This window comes from Lissotriton vulgaris, chromosome 11 (genome assembly GCF_964263255.1).
Source record: "Lissotriton vulgaris chromosome 11, aLisVul1.2, whole genome shotgun sequence".
Taxonomy (NCBI): Eukaryota; Metazoa; Chordata; class Amphibia; order Caudata; family Salamandridae; genus Lissotriton; species Lissotriton vulgaris.
This window is the reverse complement of record NC_141699.1, coordinates 194,382,765-194,400,314: the sequence shown is the minus strand read 5'-3', so window position 1 is coordinate 194,400,314 and position 17,550 is coordinate 194,382,765. Positions and strand designations below refer to the sequence as shown.

The 17,550-nt window shown below is 47.0% G+C and overlaps 1 protein-coding gene across 1 annotated transcript in view; it reads right to left on the bottom strand.

Moving 5' to 3' along the window:
• Positions 1-17,550, bottom strand: part of DAO (D-amino acid oxidase) — a 128,284-nt gene that overhangs the window by 13,982 nt on the left and 96,752 nt on the right. The window contains exon 9 of the mRNA XM_086943093.1: positions 6,520-6,618. Coding sequence (XP_086799219.1) covers positions 6,520-6,618 — 99 coding nt within the window. The remainder of the gene's footprint in view (positions 1-6,519; positions 6,619-17,550) is intronic.

Sequence of the window (17,550 nt, the reverse complement as noted above, 5' to 3'; positions counted from 1 at the left end):
CTCTGAGCCAGATGAGACAACTGTGGAGAGTGAGTACCTCTTTGCTTCTGTATGTAGTACATGGCTGTAGTGTTGTCCGTCCAGATCAACACAACCTTGTTGCACAGATGTACTTTGAATGCTTTCATCGCCATGAAGATAGCCATCAGTTCCAGAAGGTTGATGTGCATCTTCCTTTGCTTTGCTGTCCATAGTCCCTGCACTGTGTATTGGAGTACATGAGCTCCCCATCCCTGGAGAGATACGTCCGTTGTCAGAATAATCTGTGGCACAGGCTCCTGGAACGGTCGGCCCCTGCAAAGGTTTTGTGGATTCCACCAATGCAGAGCGTTGTATGGGCGACCGGTCACCAACACTAGGTCTTTCAACTGTCCGTGAGCCTGATTCCACTGACGTGCTAAGCACTCCTGAAGCGGACGCATGTGTAGTCTCGCGTGCGGGACTATGAAGATACAGGAGGCAATCATGCCTATCAACTGCATGAACACTCGTGCTGGAAGCGAGCGTTGTGGTTTGAATTGTTGTATCAGCAATTGCATGCTGTTGATCCTCACTGAATTTGGCTGTGCTTTGGCTGCCAGAGTATCTATTGTCGCGCCCAGATACTGCCGTACGTGGGCGGGCTGAAGGTGGGACTTTGGATAATTCAGTGAGAACCCCAGATCGTGAAGAAGGTGAATGGTGTGGGACATGTGGTCGGCACACTACTGGGCCGACTTCGCCTGGATAAGCCAGTCGTCCAGATAAGGGTAGACGTGAACGTTCTGTCTCCGTAGGTGTGCAGCCACTGTCGCCAGGCACTTGGTAAACACCCTGGGCGCCATAGTGACTCCGAAAGGGAGGACCTTGAACTGATAATGCTGATTCTGAAGGGTGAACCGGAGGTATTTTCTGTGTGACGGGTGTAGCGGTATATGTAAATATGCATCCTTCAGATCTAATGTTGCGAGGAAATCTCCCTGACTGAGTAACGGCAGAACCTGCTGTAATGTGAGCATGTGAAAGTGTTCTGATAGAATGTACTGGTTCAGGGGTCTGAGGTCCAGTATGGGTCTGAGGGACCTGTCCTTTTTTGGGATCAAGAAGTACAGCGAGTACACCCCTGTACCTTTTTCTTCCACAGGCACGAGCTCTATGGCTCCTTTTTTCAGCATGACGACTACCTCCTGCTGCAATAATTGCAAATGCTCTGTGGACATAGGACGGTGTCTTGGGGGTATGTTGGGTGGAGTGGATGTTAACTCCAGACAATAACCGTACTGGATAAGTTGCCTCACCCACCTGCCTGTGGTGATGGATTTCCAGGCCGGCAGGAACTGTTGCAGTCTCCCCCCGACCGGAGTGGAATGGTCGGGGGGCAGTGACAAGACGTCACTGTTTGTTAGTGGCGGAGGATCGGGAGCTGTTGTTACCACAACCTCTGCCTTTGGTGCTGTTTCCACAATAGCCACCCCTACTCTGTTTGGTGTAGGTGGTTTGCGTGCCTCCTTTACTGTATGGTGTCTGCTGGGACAGCTGGCCTCTGGAAGTTCCTCTATTGTTGGAGCGACGAAAGGAACCACCCCTGAACTGCTGCGACTGTAGAGCCCCCATAGACTTTGCAGTCTCAGTGTCCTTTTTGATTTTTTCCAAGGTGGTGTCCACCTCTGGGCCAAATAAGTGATCAGGGTTAACAGGCTGATTCAGTATGGTGGTTTGTATCTCTGGCTTGAATCCGGAGATTCTCAGCCAGGCATGTCGTCGTAACATCACACTTGTATTAATTGCCCTGGCCGCGGTATCTGCCGCGTCCAGCGCACACTTGATAGATGCATTTGATATAAGTTTGCCTTCTTGTATCTCTGCCGCCTCCTTATACTCATCTGGCAAGTGTTGTAACAGGGTTTCAAGTGTATCATAATGAGCCCTGTCATATCTGGCTAAGAGTGCCTGTGTGTTGGAGATGCGCCAGATATTGGCCGCTTGAGCTGCCACCCTTTTCCCTGATGCTTCTAGCACTTTAGATTCCTTGTCAGGGGGAGGAGTATCACCCGTTGTTTGCGAGTTCGCCCTCTTCCGGGCATTGGAAACAACCAGAGAGTCCAACTGCAACTGCCCCTTGATATACGTTGGGTCACCAGGTGCCGGTTTGTATTTCTTCTCAATTCTGGGGTTTATCACCCTTGCCCTTGTGGTCTCCTTAAAAATGTCCCCAGCATGTTTTAGGACACCCTTCAGCATTGGCAGAGTCTTGACAGTTCTCTCTGAGGTTGAGAAGGTGTCAATCAAAAAATCCTCTTCTACAGGGTCGGCATGGAGCTGTACATCATGATTTTTCGTTGCCCTTTCAATAAGTGCATTAAACGCAGCCGTGTCTTCAGTATGCGAGGTTTTAACAGCTTAGACCTGACTGTCTGGGGCAGTTTGTGGATCTCCTGGGTCAGCAGCGTCTGTCCAGGGTTCAGCGTGATCTTCAGGATCAGTGTCTACAGGATAGCTGTACCCCTCATTGTCATCCTCCCCTGCCTCCACATCTGAGTATGTGGGAGAGATAGGGGCAGTGTCTTGTCCATGTGGTGTTATAGGTTCATAGAGAAGAGGTGACGTAGCAGAATTCCTCTTTTTCCTTAATGGAATTCTATATGATTCCATAGGCTGTTCAGGGGTGATCTTTCGTTTGAAAATAGAAAGTCTACCCGTCTCGGCGTCGATGAATTGCCTCGACTGATCTTCAGGCGGAGGCTGTCGATGCTTGGTGGCCACCTCCTCAGTTGTAGGTTTCGGCCCCACGGACACCTTCTTTGTCGCTTCGACGGCCGTCCTCGGGGCGAAGGCCTTAGGCACCACTTTCGGCGGCACTGTGAACTGGATGGGTGCCGACGGTTTTGGAGGTTTACTGACCAACTTCAGGGGCGGAGTAGCCTTTGGTCCGACAGTAGTAGCCTTCTCTTTAATACGTTTCAGCGAGTCCGACACCTGCTTCAAAAAGGAGGCGGATGGCTGTGTGGACTTGACGGGTTCCTTCGAGCCACCACCGGGTGTGGACTCGAGGCCAGTACTGCTCCGAGCTTTGTCGGGTCGACGCTTAGGATCGAGAACTTTCTGAGTTCCGAGGCCTTTGTCTGTGTCGACGGCCTTTGGTGCCGACTTCTTCGGGTCGACGTCCTTGACCAGTTTCTTCGGTGCCACGGTCTTCGGTTCGACACCCTTCAGCGACCTCACCGGGTCGATAACACTCTTCTGCTTAGTCGGTGCCGATGGTTCAGAGGTCTTCGAACCGACCAAAGCGATACGCACTTTTGGTTTCGATTTAGCGTCCAGCGCTTTCGGTTGTGTAGACACTGATGCTTTCGGTTTCGATTTCGATCGGTCAACCGAGGGCTCGTTAGAAATGTCTGTAGCCGGGCCTTGAGGCGGGGCTGTAGAACCAAGTGTACGATCTTGGGTAAGGCCATGTGGCGATCCCTCGACCTGAGCCTTATCGAGTGTTTTAGTTACAGCCCCCGTACCAACGGTTGGGCCTAGCTCCTCGCTCGAGCTATCTTCCATGGTCGCGAAAGCCTCATCGTCGTCTCTTACCTCGTCGTCGACGTCTTCAGTACCGACCATTTCTACATGTGCGTTGTAACTGGAGTCGATCTCCGAAGCTGGATCAGACAGGTTCTCCTGATCTTCCTGCTCGACTCCCTCATCTTCCTCGGCATCGAAGATGTTCACCGGGTCAGGTGCAAGTCTGCTAGGCCTCCTTCCGCGCAGCGCGTCGAAGGCGAATCGTCTTCTTGGAGCGGAACCGAGAACAAGCCATACAGTTTGCTTCATCGTGATCCGGAGACAGGCACTTGTTGCACACCGGGTGGACGTCGATGTGAGGATACTTGGAGTTGCAAACGGGGCATCTCTTGAACGGGCTCCGTTCCATGATGGATCGTCGATAAGGCCTCTGGTGTCGACCGGGCCTTAGTGTCGAAAAGCCACGCGGCTCTTCTTGATGTCCGGCTCGGGACAGAGCATGAACAAGTACTGGTACCGATCGCGAGACAATACCGATGATAACTAAAGACCTTTTGGCCAAAGAGAAAGTTTATTATTGATTCCGAACTTGAGTTGACAAATAGACATCCGAACCCAATGTCGGAAAAAAACAATCTGAGGATGGAGTCGATGCCCATGCGCACTGTAGTCCAGGGGAGGAGCCACCTATCTCGTGATACTTCGAAGACTCTTCCAGGACAACAATGTGCAATCATCCGGACCCAACACTAGGCGGCGATCTATGCACAGATATGAATTCAGCAGCCCACATGCCTCGAACCTCCAAAGTTCCACCATAGCGCAATATTCGCACTTTTGCGGACGGGTGCAGCTTGTATGGCGGTGGAACCATACACAAAATCAACTCTCCTGTTCCATGAAAGAAACAGGCCGCACTCAGGGGACCCCTTTGGAGATGCTTTATTAACTAGGACTCGTTTCGGCGTTCTGCCTTCCTCTGCTTGTTTTCAAATCGGCACCTCCTTTCACGATTGATCTTATTTAAAACAGGTAAGTTCATTGGATGTGGCAAGTAAACATAAAAAGAGGACTTGTTCCTCGGAGCGGACACTCTTTCTTCCGTGATGTGTTCTGGGATTCACCTACCTCGTGACTGGAAAGACTTCTTCGAAGAAAAACAAATGCAAACATCCGGACCCAACACTAGATGGAGAGCTATGCACAGCATGTGATCTACAGCTTACATGCCTCGAACATACAGAATTTCCAATGCCGTGGGGTTTAATGATGTCATTTACCACCTGCTCCAATGGGAGCAGGAGGGCATGCATGGTACCATAGAGGAGGACTAGGAAGGACTGCACTTATATCCACTGTACCTGAGCCTTAGGAAATTTTACCAGGTCCATTTTCAAGCTGTTACAATCTGGCACAGGGCTCTTGCACTAAGTTGATTTTGGTGAGGGAACACCGAGCTGGACCTGATCAGCAATACTGGTATCCCACGCTCTGGCCGACTCAGAATATAGCCATCAGTCAAACATGATTTGTAGAGGCTAGCTAATCACCCAGGAGGGTATACAGGCGCTGAGCCATAAAAAACAAGTTGTTAGAGGGATATACTAAAGTTCAGTGACAAGAAAGTGTTAATGAAGGGGAGAAGAAAGACCTAGGTGGAATACGAAATTCCGAAATGAAACACAAAAATATTGGCTTGTTACCATAGCTTTTAAAACGCTACAACTCTATTTAAATGCTGGGTGTGCACAGTGGGGACATACTAGGTCAGAATTCAAGCTGGTGGCTCTAAAGGTTCACTGCATTGCATACTTCACGTATGAGAACATGCCTTACTCTCCTAGACGTCTGAGCAATATTCCAACATCATGCCTAAGTGGCTCTTTTTCCAAGGGTCAAGCATGGACTCCGATGAGAATTGATTCAGATCTTTTCACTGCCCTTGTGAGGGACCAAAGATAGCACCACTTGTTCGACCAATTAAATTAGTCTTATTTACTGCTGCCATACAACAGCATCATGGACTGTAGAACATTTCTGTTCTTGAGCCATCACCAACTTGCACTGGTGGTCAATCGGATCATGGTGTCATTTCAAAACACTGCCTCATTCACAAAGGCCTTGCAGACACAACCCCTCTATATCTTCACTCTGCTTTCACACAACCTGCAATCAGGCCAAAGTTCATGCACTTCCGGAGAGCAGACAATAGTACCACCCTGCAGTCAACCTAAATTATGACACTGTGTCTCCACCCACATGAATGGTTTCCTCCAAGAAAGAAAGCCATCAACACATTTCTCTTCATAGCCAAGATCCACAATCTGACAGGACACCTGCCTGCATGGATACCTTACAAGTGTCCCTAATGCTACCTACAAGCGACCCAAAAGCTGATGCGCCTATTCAGTTGAATATGAACATTTTATTCTGCATGTATTTATACATTCAAAAAGAGATTAGTTGAGGTGCTCTATATAACCAAGAAATGCCAATAAAACAGATTTGATAAAAACAAAATAATAATAATTTGTTGAGGGACACTCCTATGCATGTGAATTGGTGGAAGAATGTCCTCTGAGGAATCAATGACAGGTGGTTTGCCAAACAAAACGTACATCAGAAACAGAGAACACAACTCAGAAGGACGTATCACATGAATTTTGCTTGTAACAAAAACAATTTGGTCTTTTGATGCACGAAGAATTTTAGAATTGTGACCTCAACGATTCTTGTGTAACCCAAATATCCTACGATAACGCCCCTGGCAAGCCAATCTTTGGTGCTGAACCCCTCAAACTGTGCCTTGAGAACTTCATGCATTATGGTCTAAAGAACAATAAACTAACCATTTTAAAAAGTGGTTTATGCTCTGCAGAGAAGGATATATAATCGGAGTAATATATTGGTGAAAGAAGGAGCTCTCATAAACGTGAAACTGGGAGGAATTGCTCTGAGGTATGAACGGCGTTCATATGCGGGACAAGATTTTGCATCTCAACCATATTCATCCACCAGCAGATATCTCACCTCAAATTTAGTATTCCCGCAAGTAAGCGTCTCTCGTTCCAGTCGTACTTTGTCACGTACAGGTCGCAAGCCACTCCACTCGGCCACGATTTTTGCATTCTGAAAAAAAATTACAATAATACTTTATTCTCCTACCTCGCTGCCAAGACCTGGAACACCCTGCCTCCCCACCTAAGACAATCCCCGTCACTAACCCAATTCGGGAAGGATCTCAAGACCTGGCTCTTCAACTGAATCCCAGCGCTCAGACGTATCAGCAGCCCCCCCTCCACCCCCTCACCCCAGTCGCTTGAGACCCACATGGGTGAGTAGCCACGCTTTACAAACCCTGACTGATTGATAAGCAAATCAAAAACATCATCTGATTTGGTAGTAGGGTTGTTTCAAGACATTTATATTTTCCTAGCAGCTAGCTACTGCAGTTGAATTACTTTTTATTTTATTTTCTGTTTCAGTGGTGTTGGGGAACTAACAACAGTGGAGTCTACACATGACTAGTTGACAGCAGGGCTACAAATCGTGCTTTAGGGAGAAGTGTGTTAAACTGTTATCTGCAATTATTTTCAACTTACTAAGAAACTGCAGAATATGTTTATTTTCATTAGTATAGCTTTTTAGAAAGTGTACTTTACAACTTGCCTAGTTTCTCCAACAAATGTTTTTTGAAAAATTTGTATTTTTAGTCAGTGGTGGCTGGGGTCATTTTAAAGCAGTGAGGTGTAAACCTGTCTAGATATTCACCCCGCAAGCGAACAAAGCGAGCAAACCCAGATCTCCCTAGAAGGGCCTGAGGAGGGTTCTTCCCCATGAATATTTCTAACAATGTGAAAGTCAACAAGTCTGGAGTTGGCTGACTTGGTTACCACCTGCCCGTCTGTACCAATGCTAGTTATTTCATGGATTTTGTACAAAATATTTGTTGAGGTACCAGCTGGGCCAACGGTAGTATAAAAAAACATTGGCTAACAGCAAAAAATGTGTTTTGGTTGCAAAAAGGCGCACATTGCAATAGTAGTCCGACAAAGTAGATTGTGTGCAGATGAACACCTTGTTAAAAAGCAGAATACTGAAGAGAGAGAGAGGAAAAGTGAGAATGAGATTGTATGTGTTGCAGACAGCTGTGTTGACTACAGTTGTGCACTGACTTACTCTGCGTCCCAAGAGTTGTGTAACTCGCATGCGCGTAGACTCAGCGGTTTCTCCTGTTTCCTGTGTATGGATGTGTTGCTAACTATTCAAGTATGAAGTATGCGCAAAAGCTAGCATGGCTACTGGGCCTGTTTTTGCCTTGATAGTCAACAAAGGGCATGCACAAATTGCTAGCTGCATGGCCATTCAGGGGCTAGCCGGCCCTTCTCGGTGTGCATTCAAGGACAAACTCCTGTTTCTTTTGCATCAGTCAGTCCAATACACAGTCCTGCAGTCCCTGTGGCGGTCTCTACCTATTTCGGGAACAAAACATTCTGTGTGCTGCAGGTTGGAGTGGGTGCCTGTGGGGATCCTACATATACACAAGAGAAGGGTTTGTGGTTCACATGAGCAACATGGTGGTCTTTCAAAATTCTCTGGACCAGTTTGTGAACTAAACGCCTGTGCCATTGTGGAAATCCATCAGCACAAACTGTATGCTGCCAATTCTTACAGTATTTTGTGAGTGGTGATTGTGCTAAATGGAAGGAACTTCGCCAATACCCAGCACTTTGTTTCTCTTTAGTAACTGCATAGACATGAGTTTATGTTCAACTATTGAAGCACACTACATCAATTCTATATTAAATCAAACAGAATATTAGCACTACAACTATTGAATCCCTACTTGTGGCCAATTCACAAACTTCTTACTGGGGCTGCCCTTTGACTGGGTAGACCAGACTCAGTTGAATGTTTATCATGATGTGTCTTGGTTCTGTAGATACTGGCCTGAGGACTGAGGAAGAGAGCTAACAGACCGCATCCCAAATCTGGACCACAGAACATTTCCCCACGACTTCGTATATTGCACCAGTTGTGTGCTACGGTAAATAATTAAACATTTTACCACTCCTGGGAGCTAAGAAAGAAACCAGGGTTTGCACACATCCATTAAATTGCTTAAGCAGCCTCATCAACATTTTTACCAAGGTAACATCAATATACTAAAGGCCAGTGGCGGCTGGTGGAATTTGAAAGTAGTGAGGGGTAGGAACAATTAACAATCTCTAGCGAGCGAGCTGAATGCTTCCCAAGTACCCTGAGAACATTTCTAAACATTGTTGTAAAATGATGCATTTTGCAGCACAATTTCTATAATAAAAAGTCACGGTGTACATTGCGTATACCAACACACTCAGCAGCGCTCTCACTTTGCTTTGCTTTCAGAACAGGAACATGCAAGAAGTGAAGGGGGATCTTATTTTCACTTCCAGCTAAGTCCAACACAAACGCCTGACTTAAAGGGTCATCAGCTCTCCTTTTGTTGGAGAATCTTCCTGCCTCTCTGGAGCCTAACATCTGGGTGGTAGGGCCATGGAGGAAAACAAAGTTGCTAAGATTTTTGTTAATTCCCAAGTGCTTAACAAACACTATGATTTGGTGGCAGTTTTATTACTTTATTCATCCCCTGTATGTAAGCGATATGAGTGTACTATAAGAATGTCAGACATATTGGTCTGTATTAGTAATTACATTAATAATAATTTATATATCACTAATTTATTTGTAATACCTTTCATAGCGCTGCAACTTCAAATGTAGGATGGCAGAGCACTTTACATCACATAGACATTAAACAATGCCTTGTGAGCGTGTAAGGAAATGTTACATGAACAAAAAGGGTTACAAGGAGAAGAATCCACATATCATCCATACTGGTAGGCATTCTATATATTACTTTGGAAAAAGACAAAGTCAGGATTTAAAACATAACACCATGATTGAGGTTGTCTGTATGAATAGAAGACTTTATTACTATCTAGGGGACCCTTTTTATAGTAACCTTAGAATAATGCAAAATTGGAAAAAAATACCGTTCTAAACCGCTGCCTTGCAGTTAACATGTATATTCATGGCTCACCGCGCTAAAATAGAGAGATTGTAACTTAATGCAGAGTAAAAAAATTACAAAAGTAGTAACCCACTGATCTACAAAATACAAATCTGAGTTGTACATGTTCAACCTTGTGCTTTGCAGCAGGCAGATTAACTTTGCTACTTCATAATGAGTCAGGACTGTGACTAAAACACAGATCGTTCCAGCAAGTGCTTTAGACACCAGAGTTATCTTACTATTACAATACTCTGAAATTGCTGTGCACATAAAGATTTATGTAGCAGGTGCCTTAACTACATTAGATGAATTGTAAAGAAGCTGGACTTTTGCAGCCCCCCCCCACACTTTTTGAACCACTTGATCTCTAATGCTAATGCTTTTTGGCTCTGATGATGCACCGAAGCCTGGTAACCATGCCCCAGTGCCTGCCAGTACTCTCTCCCAAACATATGGTGCATGTGAACTGGTAACCCCAATTTGCAAAGACTTGAACCCCCTTTTAAGTCCCTGATAAATTGTACCAGTGGTACCCAGGGCATGGGAGTTAAATGCGGTCACCAGAGCCTGCAGCACCAATTGTACCACCTTGAGTGATCCAAGTAAACAGATGACAGCAGGTTTGCCATTGCAGACTGCATGAGCTGTACAAACTGCTCAAACTAGACTTTGCCATCACTATGAGTGGCAAGGTCACAGCACTATTTTGTAATATATGTCAGACAACCAACCCTAAGGTAGACTTCCTGAGCACAGGAGGCAGGGTGCATTATAATAAAGGTGTAGACATATAAGTGCAAGCTCATATGTCCCTATAGTAGCCTCCTTTCATTAGGGGCTACTATAAGTGTTCAGGGGGGCATATGATAACATGGGCTGGCAGTCGGGCACCCCCTGGTTGCTGTCTCCACAATGGTCCCACAGAAAAGTGCCATGTGTGGCATCAAACAACTTGTTTCATCAAACCTAACTTTTTCCCAAAGTCAGATTTAATGTGACATGCACCCAGGTGTCTACCTACCCATCTGGTTGCCCCAGCCTTTCCTGTGCTCTGGTTGACAGCCAAGACAGGAATCTGACCCCTTGCCATGAGGTGTGAACACTCCCAGGACTCAGAAACAAGGGCCTGCCTGGGTGGGAGGTGTCACCTCCCTTCCTGACAGGATGGCTAATAAAGTGGCACATCAAGGTGATGAGCTTCAAAGATCCCACCGCCTCTCATATGCAACCAGGCTTCCTCCCAGAGGAATAAATAGCCAACCCTCTGCCCCAGGCACATTTGCAACCCAGGCAGGCATGAATCTTCAGGAAGCATACTTCCCCAGAAGACTAGCCACACCCCTAAGGTGGGCTACCTGGTCTGTACAGCCGAAGAAGGGCCATTTGTCAGAATAAAGGCTTTTGGGATGAAATGGTGCAACACTCCACAGGAAGGGGTCACCTCAGTGGCGGATTAGTTGCCGGGGCTAGTAGCCCATTGACCACTAGCTCCTACACATCTAACGTTCATAAATCTAGGAATGTATGATCTCACCTGGCACCAGATCCTCATGTGTGATAGTCTTGCAACAAAAGGACAAAGAAAAGTCCAGAGTGTGTGACTTCAGGACCTGCACAAAGAAAAAGCGCCAAAGAATGCACCTGTGGCAACCACCTTACAACTGCGACTCGTCCTGGACCAGAGACTGTTTCCAAAGCAAAGAGGAACCCCTTAAAGAGTAAAAGGCTTGTTGGAGGCCAGTCTGGCTACCACTACCTTTGTTCGACATTGTGCCTCGAGGGAACCCTGCAGCATCTTCAACCTGATGCCTCTGTGGGCTGTTGTTGACATTTTGTACCCCCTTCCTCACCAGCACCAACCAAGCCGGGTCTAGTGGCTTAGTGGACTAATGCGTGTGTTTGACCTATTGGTCACATGTTTAGATCCCAGCGGGTCCACACAGCTTTTCATCCTTCTGAGGTCGATAAAATTAGTGCCATTGGGTTGGGTAACAATAAACATATGTTATTAAGCACCACAATACCCTTGGGTGAATGTGCACTTTACAAATACACCTGTTATGTTAAGCAGTAAAACCAGCAACTCCTGTTATTCAGGAACAGGCAGGAGTAATCTGCACCCGGGTCCTGCGAGACAGGTAAAAATCAACTGACTGTCAGAACCAGGTACTGGGACCCGTCTCACTTCCCCCTAGTGGTTTCCACTGAACTCGACCTGCAAGTGACCGTCTTGTCACAAGTGTATTTTCCCATTGACCGCAACGTCATAGTTTTGGCAAGATAGAAATGCACTCATTTATTTTTCCTTTAAAAATCCGTAATTCTTGTTATACTTATCCAATTATCTTCGTTTTGGTATCTAATTTTGTATAAAAATTTGCTTTATTTTTTTAAATTGGTGTTGGACTTTTTTCGAATCATGTCAATTACTTATAGTCCTTGTTGGTACTTCGAAATGCTTAACCCGTGTTCCTCTAGTGAAGCCTGGCTGCTTTGTGCCACACTACCAGGAGTGAGATAGGGATTTATTAGTATGAATCCAGAGGACCTATTTGGGGTATCGTGCAATTATTGCATAGTGAGGACCAACTAACCCACTTTCTTACATGATTGAAATGATATTTATAATGCACAACTGTGACCTAAAATGGTATCCTGGCGCTGATCACACCAAGGAGGCAGCAGAGTCAACCGCTGGGCTGGTCAGGAGTACACTGACCTCACTAGGTTCCAGACACATGAGCTTTTATAGCCGCAGTTTACACAGTGAAGAGGGTCTGCATGCCTCTAATAATGGGGCTTGTAGACCCTACATTCTGCAAGACCCATTGTGGTAGTGAATAGCATTGTAAGAAAACAAAAGAGAACAGCAGAAAAAAAGTAACACTATATGTGTTTTTCTAGACAAACAAACGACCTGTTTACAAATACATGTCATCTAACCAATGCTATATGTACCCAGTCTATTCCAAAGCACCTTGAAATATATGAGGTCAGGATATGCACGGTATATAGAAGAAATCATTTTTGCACAGCACACACCCTAAGCTCATGTACGTCAAGGTGCACTAAAGTACAGGCACTCAGTCCTGGTTGGGGTGAGATAAGCAAGAAGGAGTAGTTTCTGTCCTGTAACTCCAGTTCTGTAGTAGGGGTATCTCTGTTATACAGACCCCCCAGGATATAGCGGCATGGATTCGCAAATTTAGCGGCACAAAAATGGAAATTTAGCGGCACAAATATGGAAATTTAGCGGCAATTTTGCGGCATTTTATTTGGCCATTTTTCCTACAACAAACACAGATATCTTAGCTTTTTTAGTTGTTTAACAACATGAAGCTATGTATATTTGGTTTAATTACAATGTAGACACTTTGTTTCCCTCGAAAAGCATTCTCTCCCTTCTTGCTGTGAGTTGTGCCGTGTTCCTTGCAGGCGTTTGCACGGCATTTGCACAGATCGGCCGATTTCGCGATTTTTTTGCAAATCGCGAAATCGCGATAAGCTGGAGGGTCTGGCTAACAAACGTACTCGCGGCTGGGAGCAGCCCCCGCCCCCCCCCGGAACTGCAGACAAGGGATAATAAATAGTCTTGAGCCGCTGGTCCATTTTTGGTAGCAAGCAAGGACAGTGCTCCTCCCTGGCGTAGCTTGGGAAAGACACTGATAACGTTAAAGAAAGATTCGACTTCTATAACACTTTACACTGCCGTTGGAGAAAACGGCATGGGTAACCGACAAAAAAACCGGACACTATCTTACACTATCAGTGGTCACAAGTCTAGGTTCCTGTGTAGGAGTAGACCTCTCAAAGCCTGGGTATCAAAGCTGTAACGTGCATGAAAAAGCAATGGTTAGTGGACTTAAGAAATACCAGCATGAAGCTGCGCAATCTCTCAGGTGTAAGGTGTGGCAAGTGACCGAGTGCTGCTGTAGAGTGAAGTAGGTCTAAAGTGACAACTCACAGGGCAGAAGAGACAGCTGGCAGCTTAGCGTTCGAAAGTGAAAGCTGAAGAAGAATTTGTAGAGCTGTTTGCAGAGAAAATATCTTAATGGTTTCTTATATCGATTAACTTGATCTGAAAAAATTATTGTGGTGTTAACGTGCACTCGGTTACTCCTCCAGCTCCTCTCCCTTTCTTTCCTCCTGCAGATCCCCCTCCCCCTTTCGCTCTCTCACTCTCCCTCTCTCTTCCTCCCTCCTCCCTCTCTCTCTCTCTCTCTCTCTCTCTCCCTCTCCCTGTCTCTCTTTCTTTCTCTTCTCTCTCTCTCCGTTCCCCATTTAGATGTTCCTTCCTCTAGTTTCTATTCTCTCTCTTCCCCCCTCCTCCCTCTCTCTCTCTCTCCCTGTCTCTTCCTCCCTCCCTGTCTGTCTTTCTTTCTCTTCTCTCTCCCTCCGTTCCCCCCTTCAGATGTTCCTTCCTCTAGTTTCTATTCTCTCTGTTACTCCTCCAGCTCCTCTCCACACTCCCTTTCTGTCCTCCTGCAGCCCTCCCTTCCCCCGTTCTCCCTCTCTCTCTCTTCCTCCCTCTCGCCCTCTCCCCGTCTCTCTTCCTCCCTCCCTCTCTTTCTTTCTTTTCCCTCTCTCCGTTCCCCCCTTCAGATGTTCCTTCCTCAAGTTTCTATTCTCTCTGTTACTCCTCTAGCTACCCCCTCTCTCTCCATCCCCCCCTTCAGACGCTCCTTCCTCCATCTTCCAGCAGTCACCGGGCTGGAGCAGTCTCTAATCCGCGAGGACAGATTCCTGCCAGGGCGAGGTGCGCCTCCTGCCGAGAGAGCCCCGTAGCCCCTCTCGGAGAAGGGCCATCAACATTTCATTGTCACGGTGGATTACGGGAGCCGTAATGAGGGGATTAGCGGGGCCCTCGAGTTTTCAGGCCGAGGGCCTCTCCTCCTGTGACCTCACCCTGATGATAGCCGTAGAGTGCGCGGGGCCTAAACTGGAAAAAAAACCTCACCGGATCCAACACATCAAACGCCCAGCCCATTTCATGCATTCGGTTTGTATGGAGTGCCCAAGGATGCGTTAAACAATCAAAGGCTACACGTTCTAAAGATAACTGCACTCTGGACAACCGCCAAACCGGGGTTGGACCAGGTAACTGTAGCCCGAGGTCTTCAGATGCGAGATGGAAAGGAGACGTTGCTGCTGACTGGCTACAAAAACGGCGGATTTCGCGGCCGTTTTTGTAAATATCGCGGCATTTGCACGGATCGGCCGATTTCGCGATTTTTTTGCAAATCGCGAAATCGCGATAAGCTGGAGGGTCTGGTTATAGTCATAATCTAGTGAATAGTCCCGCCCATGTGCGTGGATCCCGGAGCAATCAAAAATAATCTCTTAAGGTGTCGAAAAATGCAGAACTACACAGACACTTAAGAGAGAATTAAAGACAGATAATGCAGCCTATATAACCAGCCTACACTGTCCAGTACTTCAGCTAGAAATTCCACCAAAAATCCACAAACAGCAAAGTCTGTCCAGATTTCCCTTGCTTCAGCAGCAAAACCCCTCTGGAATGATAGAGAGGAAGACATGGACAGACAAGCCCCATAGGCTGCCATTATGTGGCTCAAAACAGGACACTGTGCCTTTAAAAGAACTTTCCAGAACTTCACAGTATCCTAGAATGCACTGCAGGTCCCTTTTACTTTCAGTTCTTTTTTAAGGCGTAACACGCCAGACCTGTAGCATTCCGTACATGAATATCTCTCTCCACCGGGGAGGAGGGCGGGCGCTTATGACTATAACAGAGATACCCCTACTACAGAACTGGAGTTACAGGACAGAAACTACTCCTTCTGTAGTAGGGGATCTCTGTGTATAGTCATAATCTAGTGAATAGAATGGCAAGCCCATCCCCACACCAAAGCGGCGGTGGAGAAACGAGAAATAACACCACTATTGTGCAAACAGATTTCGCAGCGAAGCCTGCCCAACCTGAACGTCTGCCCTGGCATCAGTGTCCAGGCAGTAATGCTTAGAAAAGGTATGGACCGACTTCCAAGTGGCCGCCCTGCAGATTTCTGCAATTGGATCATTATGAAGCAAAGCCGTCGTGGCAGCTTTGCCCCTGGTGGAATGAGCCTTAGGTTTACCCCCTAAGGTCTTATTAGCCTTTTGGTAACACAGTTGTATGCAGGACACAATCCACCTAGAGATGGACTGCTTAGAGGTATAGCAAGACCCGTCCTGACTGATCCATAATTGATAAACAATTGGTCTGACCTACGAATATCCTTGATCTTATCCAGATAAAATTTCAACACCCTCCTAACATCCAGGGAATGTAAAGACCTTTCCGCTGGAGAGGAAGGATTCTGAAAAAACGTAGGCAAAATTATAGTCTGGTTGACAGGAATATCAGAAATAACCTTGGGAAGAAATTTAGGGTGAGTACGCATAACAACCTTAGCAGCATGAAATACAGTATAAGGTTCTTGGCAACACAACGCCTGAATCTCACTCACCCTGCGGGCGATGTGATGGCCACGAGGAATGCCGCCTTCCAGGACAGGTGCTGCAACGAAGTCTTATGAATAGGTTCAAAAGGCTCCTTCATCAATCTGGACAGCACCACATTTAATTCCCATGAAGGCGAAGGAAGCCGGACGGGAGGGAACACTTTCTTCAAACCTTCCAAAAAATCCTTGATCACAGGGATCTGGAAGAAGGAAGTCTGTGAAGGGCATTTCCTATAGGCAGTCAGCGCAGCAAGATGAACCTTAATGGAATGAACATTAAGGCCAGATCGCGCCAGATGCAGAAGATACGGAAGGATGACATCTTCCTTGCACGTTGTCGGGTCATAATTCTTGGACTTGCACCAGATGCAAAACCTCTTCCACTTGTAAGCATAGGAAGTCCGAGTGGAAGGTCACTTAGCCTCCTTCAGTATGTCCATGCAATCTTCAGGTAGATTAAAATGGCCATATTGCACTATCTCAGGAGCAATGCCGCCAAACTCAAAGACGAGAGGTTGGGGTGCAACATCTGCCCCCCGAACTTCGTGAGAAGGTCCGGCCTGCACGGCAGCCGAATGTGAGGAAGGAGAGACCGGTGAAGCAGGTCCGTGAACCACCACTGCCTGGGCCATTCCGGGGCAATCAGGATCATCCATGCCCTGAACTGGGAAAGCTTGATGAGCACCGCCAGAATCAGGGGAATGGGTGGAAAAGCGTACAGAAAGCTGTTCGACCAGTTGATCCATAGCGCATTCCCCAGCGTGCCCTGCTGGTAGTACCTGGAGGCGAAATCTCGGCATTTGCCCATTCGTGGTTTTCCTGAATCAGTCTGCTCAGTGCGTCCGCCTGAACATTCTGCACATTCTGCACACCTGGCAGATGGGTAGCCGTTATCGTCAGTCCTCTGGCCAGATCGCCTTCGCCTCCTGCGACAGAGTGCATGATCTCGAGCCCTGCTTGTTGAGGTAATACATCGTGGTCGTATTGCCCCTCTGTACAAGCAGAGAGTTGGTCTGAAAGGACGGATGATAGGCCTTCAGTGCCAAGTGAACAGCTCTGAGTTCCAGGAAATTGATGTGGTACGTGGACTCCGACGGAGACCACGTCCCTTGAATCTGTAAGTCTCCGGAGTGCGCTCCCCATCCGTGGAGAGACGCATCCGTCACGATCGTCTGAGTGGGAATGTCCTTGTGGAAGGGAACCCCTCTGAGGAGATTCTCAGCTGAACACCACCACTTCAGAGACTGAAGAGCATGCAGAGACAGTCATATCTTGTCGTCCCAAGACCCTTTCCTCTGATCCCACTGATCCTCCAAGCACTCCTGCAACGGTCTCATGTGTAGACGTGCGTGTGGCGTTAGGAAGATGCAAGAAGCCATCGATCCCAGTAGAGAAGACACCGTCCTCACTGTTGTAGATGGAGTGGTCATAAGAGCCTGAGCCTTCCGAAGGAGTGATAATCGCCGCTCCTCCGAAGGAGACACGCTTGCTGACAGCGTATAGATCGTGGCTCCCAAGTACTGAATGCACTGGACCGGAGTC